This window comes from Sinocyclocheilus rhinocerous, unplaced genomic scaffold (genome assembly GCF_001515625.1).
Source record: "Sinocyclocheilus rhinocerous isolate Xijiao unplaced genomic scaffold, SAMN03320098_v1.1 scaffold4144, whole genome shotgun sequence".
In the NCBI taxonomy this organism is placed as follows: Eukaryota; Metazoa; Chordata; class Actinopteri; order Cypriniformes; family Cyprinidae; genus Sinocyclocheilus; species Sinocyclocheilus rhinocerous.
The window spans coordinates 125187-131459 of NW_015667378.1; the positions used below are offsets into that span (position 1 = coordinate 125187).

A 6273-nucleotide genomic window follows, 5' to 3' on the forward strand; every position below is an offset into this window, starting at 1 on the left:
TGTGCAATGCTATAAAAAGAGGAAAAATGACAGCTAATAATAAATTAAAAGTAGAAATACTGCATCACAATTGGAAGTTAATACAAAATAAATCATAAAATATAATCAGCAGAGAAATGCAGTACTGGTAATATAAGAAGAAAAATATAAACCGTGTTAAAAATTCACAGTCAGTAATCCTAATTTCAGATTTGTTATTTGAAATTATAAAAGCATCAAGTTGAAAATGTATACGTCCATATTCATAAAACATAATTTGGATATTTTTTGTACAAAACATGAGGGAATGTTCCATTTAAATCTTCAACACTCATACTTCTATAAGAGGATGTGAAGCCACTATAGTGAATAATCCTGAAAGCACATATCTGACAAGAGTCCTACGTCAGTTTCACTCTCCCTGTATGTGTGCTGGTTCTCAAAAACACAAAGGACAAATTAAAAAGTAAAAGCAAGACATGGGATTGGATGGGTGCACCACAACCCATCTATCCAGGATACAGAGCTGGTGATCGGTCATCCCCAAATTGAAAAAGATTGACGTTTTCTTTCAAATTTAAGAGAATTCAAGTCAATAAAGAGGTGAAATCAAAATACAGTCCCATGTAAAGTGTAAATTCATGGCACATCTAGCAGATGTTTTGCACAGACACATAAGAGGTCAATTGCTCACATTAAATTTCCATTGATATCCCAAATAATATACGACTAGTACTTCGAAGTAAGAAATATTCTTGATAAAATATAATTCAAAACAAGTTTATCCTTATTAATCAAACCTTCTTGATTATACTCTCCCAATTATGGCATGGGTTAACAGTGGTTAACTTTCACCTGTCTAGAAATCTAAATTTGCTTCCAGTTTAGAGGAGCAAAATTCCAAATTTATATGTATATATGATGATATTCCCAAGCAACTGACGCTTTAATGGGCCCACAATACACACTATCTGATAACAGTGCAAAAGTGTGCTTTTTAGCAGAAGTGTGCCTCATTTCCTGTAAATGTTTTCGATGTATGAATTCTACATTTGGTTGTCAAAAAAAAAACAGGACTACATCACCATTAAAGGTGTACTGGCATATCTGCTTTAGGCTTTTCTCAATAAAAAGCCTGAATAATAGTACCTCTGATACAAACATGTGAACCAAGGGTCATGAATGCATTTTGTAAGACCACACAGTACAAAAACCTGTTTTTTTTTTTTTAAATAATTAAAATGTCCTTATGGGCTGAGGGAGACTGTGGCGTTAAGCGGGCTGTAAGGGTATACAGCCCACCCCTACCCCGCCTTCATGGCAAACCATCGGTGCCATAAACATCCAACGGTTCGTTTCTGGGTCATACATTTCCATAGAGCTGAGATTGGACTGTCCATCATAACCTCCCACTGCATAGAGTCGACCACAATTGGCCACAAGAGAAATGCGGCTGCGTCGAGTGTTCATGGCCACTAAGTGGCTCCACTGATCTGCTACTGAGCTGTACACCTCTGCTCCACTGAGGAACGCGGAGCCATCGTAACCTCCTGCCACATACAGATTGCTGCCCAAGGCTGCAGCACCGTGCCGACAGCGCTTGTTTATCATGGGAGCCACAGGATGCCATAATGCTGTATGATGGTTGTAGTACTCCACCTAGTGGCAAAAACATGAAACAACAAGGTTATTTTCTTAAAGGGGTCATATGATGCGATTTCAAGTTTTCCTTTCTCTTTGGAGTGTTACAAGCTGATTGTGCATAGATGAGATCCCTGAAGTTGCAAAGACTAAAGTCTCAAAACCAAAGAGATATTATTTATCAAAGTTAAGACTCTGCCATGCCCGGCTAAAACGGCTCGTTCTAACACGCCCCCACATATCTACCGTTACTCCTTCAATAAAAAAAAATAAAAATAAAAAAAAAATTATGGTATTACAAGTGGGGCTTATGGCTAATAGGAGATGTAATCCTATACAATTTAACAATGTTATATTGTAGCATTTCGTAACTTATATCCTGAAAAGACCAGGAAAAACAACTGTGCAAATTGCATCCTGTAAATTGAAAGATGTTTACTTACCGTGTTGAAGATCTGTAGACCATCATGACCACCTGAAACATATATTCTGCCTTCAAATACAGTAACACCAGCAGCACTGCGGCTTGCGCTCATTTCTGTAACTATCGTCCATCTGGTAACAAACACACATAAAACCATGAAATCAGACGCATTCTGATTCCAAAGAAAGCTACAATAATTGTTGAGACAGAAAATAAATGAACACCTAAATGGATAGTTTAATAAACAGAGAAAAATAGGGCTGTCACAGGTCCAATATCAGTGAAAGGATTTTCAATACCAAAACCAATCTGCTATTGAACACGTCTTTACTTAAAACATGAAATATTAATATATTAATAAATTAAATGATGAAAATAAATATGGCTTTTAATAAGTAAACACTTAATCCTTCAAGTAATCGGTTAGTAATACATTCATATTACACATCCCTTTATTTAAAACATATAATAAGAATAAGAATGGTATATAATAAGAATATAAGTCCAAGTAGTAAGTTAGTAATAAAATTAGGAATGGAAAAACAAATCATTAGCAAAGGAATAAATAATATTAACAGCATTATTATTTGAGCCTATTAGGCTGCATTTACATTTTGTATCTGCTCAAATATTGAAGACTGTGTGATTCAACCTTTTGAATTAAATATAGTTTGGCCAAGATTAAACAAGCATTTAATTATAGTGTTGTGTGTAACAACAATTGCCAGGTTGTTGGCGCCCTCTGCAGGCTAGAAAGTGTATCCACAATCATTGTTACATTACAAGTAATGATTTCAAATTCAACTGATTTGTATGATGCTAATGTAAAAGTATTTTTAATTATTATTAATGGTCTCTTTTACAATATAAAACAGCTTGATGGGCACACAAACTATTACATTATGCATTTTGACGTGCATTATTATGTATGTTCGCAAATGTTAAATATGTATTATTCAAAATTATCATAACATTTTAGATATTCTTGTTCCACATTGTTATTATATATGTATTTTAAGTTCTTCTTAGTTTTTTTTAAACAAATTATTTTCCCTTCCTAATTACTTGATATACAAATTAATGTAAGGTGACAGCCCTACATTAACCCTGAATTTTTCTTGATGAATGTATGACTTACCTGTCAGTCTCTGGAGAATAGCACTCAACCGAATTTAGAGAAGATTTGCCATCATATCCACCACACACATATATATGCCCATCAACTACGACTGTTCCCATTGCACTAATGCAGAAAGAAGAGAATACCAGAAGCATCGGATATATATCACATGTACCTAAAACTCTTTGCAAAACCTTAAAAAGAATTGGAAAAAGTTGTCACTGAACAATTAAATAGCTTTCCAAAGAAAAAATATTTCCCTCACATATTAAATATGGATTTCCTTTTAGGATTTCCTACCTGCGTTGAGTATTCATGCTAGCAACTTTGGTCCACGTGTCAGTTTCTGGGTTGTAAACTTCTACAGTTCTAAGCCGTGATTGACCGTCATAACCACCAATGGCATAAAGCAGCCCGTTCACGACAGCAACACCCACTCGACTGCGGGCTGTGCTCATAGGTTGGCATCGCTCCCAACAGTTTCCAATTGGATCAAATACTTCCACAACATTTAATGAGTCACCTGTGCATAAAAGAATAACTCAACAAAACCACTGACATGTTGCAGTAACTAGTACGTGAGGTTTTTAAAAGTACAAGTGTGAAGAAATAGATACCAGCACTATTGAGGCCCCCAACCGCATAGATTAAGCCCGCAATGGATGTGCAACATCTCTGTCGGGTCTTGTAGGCTTGGAGATGTGGCCTTCGCTCTGGCATCAGATGGTAATCTTTCGCCTCATCGACAAGGTCCCTGTTAGGAGTAAAATTCAAATGCATTCCCAAAAATAATTAATTCTACATCCTTTCAAAAGCATTACTAAGAAACTTACATAGTCTTAGTCATTTCTAAAAATGTGTATTTTTATTATTACTATTATCTACCATTCTTCCATTATTTGGAAATGGAAATTAGTGACTCTCTTCAGAGATTTTGTGTTGAAAAATATGTTTTCTATAGATTTGGATCTGCAAACATCAGTGTCATATTTTGGATGTGTTTTGCCAAAATGATGGGGCATAAGTTATCTTATAAAGAAACGTATCTTATCTAAGAAACTTGCCTGCATTTGTGGCAGCAGCGTACAAGCTCATCTTGTTGGACTCGGTCAGCAAGGAACTGAGGTCGACATAGAGGCAGACGGGTTTTAGACATTAACTCTGGTAACCGTGACTCCCGATCTTCACGTGAATGCCGTACCCAAGCAAGTATGGCCTCGAACACCTACAAACAACAAGATCAGGTTTTCTCTTTTATAATGTCTCGAAAGAAAATACCCGAAACTATGACACAATGAAAATGTTGTGATCTACATCCATTCATTCAGCAACATCCTTTCTTGCCATTACAATGTCTTCATCAAATGTCTCCAGAGACTCTGACCTGCTCCTCTGCTTGGACGTTGAGCTCATCACAGCCCACAAGCTCAAGCACCTCCTCCGGCCGAAGGGTCAGGAACTCCTCAGACATGGATACCTCCACAAAGTGCTGGTGAACGAAGCTGTTGGCTGCATCATAAAGCGTGGTGCACATCATAGTCTCTGCAAACTGCCTTACACCAAGGCAATTCTTTGGATGCAACCTGTAAATTAGGAGCAAGTCGGAACAATGAATCCTGTGTGTATGTGAAATTAATCACTTTAAAGTGCCCCTATTATGCCATTTCCAATATTGCCTTTCATGCAGTGTGTAATGTAGCTGTATGTGAATGTAAACGGTCTGCAAAGTTGTAAAGCTGAAAGTGCACGATAAATAAAGTTATTGTCTCCCAAAATAAAGAATCGATTCTGAACAGCTGAAACGAGTCATTAGTACGGCTACACGTCACAGGGTAACACATCTGCATAATGTGCGCCTATATTCTACGTTGGCCGGCCACGAACAACTTGACTCCGCCTACAAACACGCCACTCTACTGACGACTGCTTTTCTAATCTCGGGGTGTTCAACGCAGGATTCACAAAACGCTTGCTGTTGAAAGATAGATCAGTATCCTGTTTATTTGGACCAGCTGCTCCACTGAATCACAACCTGCAAGTATGATAAATAATAGATGTTTATATTTTCTATAGAGCGTTCAAAATACAGAACTATTGAAATAGGCGTATCATTTCTGACACGGGCTGTACGCCGTAGACCAATCACAACAGACTAGGCCATCTGACCAATCAGAGCAGAGCAGGCTCACGAATGCTTAATATTTTTGTGGAAATATTTTTTTTCAGGATTCTTTGGTAAATTAAAAGTTTTTAAATGATTTGAATTCAAATAATTGTAATTATTGTAATTATTAATTGCAAACTTTTTTGAAACAGAAGTAGAAGTCTTTACTGTCACTTCTGATCAATTTAATGCATTCCTGCAGAATGAAAATATGAATTTCTGTCTTGCCAAAATCTTACTGACCCTTTGGTCTTATGAAGAAATCAACTTTACCTCTGTTGTAAAAAAGAGCAGCAGGCATCTTTGACATTTTGAAGCTGCAGGAAACTGGCCCCTATCAGGAGGGCCTGGACGTTTTGTTGGTCTATGGCTATGTGTCCGTTGTAGGCAAAGTTTATTAGGGCTTCAAGTGCACTGTTTAGAGGCAAAACAGAGAATAGGCGTATCATTTCTGACACGGGCTGTACGCCGTAGACCAATCACAACAGACTAGGCCATCTGACCAATCAGAGCAGAGCAGGCTCACGGAAAGGAGGGGTTTAGAGAGACTGAATCTTTGAACTGTTTCGAACGAATCGTTTGAGAATCGCTGGAAAATGAGGTGATATTAAATGCATATTTTGAGAAAACGAAAGCATTTTTTGACCTCGCATGCATGTAATCCTGTTGTAGGAGACTCCCAAAACAATATTAGGAACCGTAAAAATGGCATAATAGGGGCACTTTAATAACATAACCTAAGAGAGTCCTGTCACAGTTATTACATAAATTTCTGGTATGCTTTTCCCAAAAGCAACTACGGATGAAATTTCTGTCATTACCAATTAAGTTCAGTGGAGCTAGCAACCATGCTTTTGGAAAACGCACACCTGATTGTGATTGTCATGTTATCACTATTATTTAATTATATATATATATATATATATATATATAGAGAAATATTAT

The 6273-nt window shown here is 36.9% G+C and overlaps 1 protein-coding gene across 1 annotated transcript in view; it reads right to left on the minus strand.

The window, feature by feature from the left end:
- Nucleotides 1-1208: 1208 nt before the first annotated feature.
- LOC107733883 (kelch-like protein 18) overlaps nucleotides 1209-6273 on the minus strand; it is an 8101-nt gene continuing 3036 nt past the window's right edge. Inside the window, exons 3-10 of the mRNA XM_016545720.1 lie at nucleotides 5602-5742; nucleotides 4549-4747; nucleotides 4229-4389; nucleotides 3782-3918; nucleotides 3465-3687; nucleotides 3183-3287; nucleotides 2064-2175; nucleotides 1209-1638 (exon numbers count right to left, since the gene is read on the minus strand). Coding sequence (XP_016401206.1) covers nucleotides 1252-1638; nucleotides 2064-2175; nucleotides 3183-3287; nucleotides 3465-3687; nucleotides 3782-3918; nucleotides 4229-4389; nucleotides 4549-4747; nucleotides 5602-5742 — 1465 coding nt within the window. The 3' untranslated portion in view covers nucleotides 1209-1251. The remainder of the gene's footprint in view (nucleotides 1639-2063; nucleotides 2176-3182; nucleotides 3288-3464; nucleotides 3688-3781; nucleotides 3919-4228; nucleotides 4390-4548; nucleotides 4748-5601; nucleotides 5743-6273) is intronic.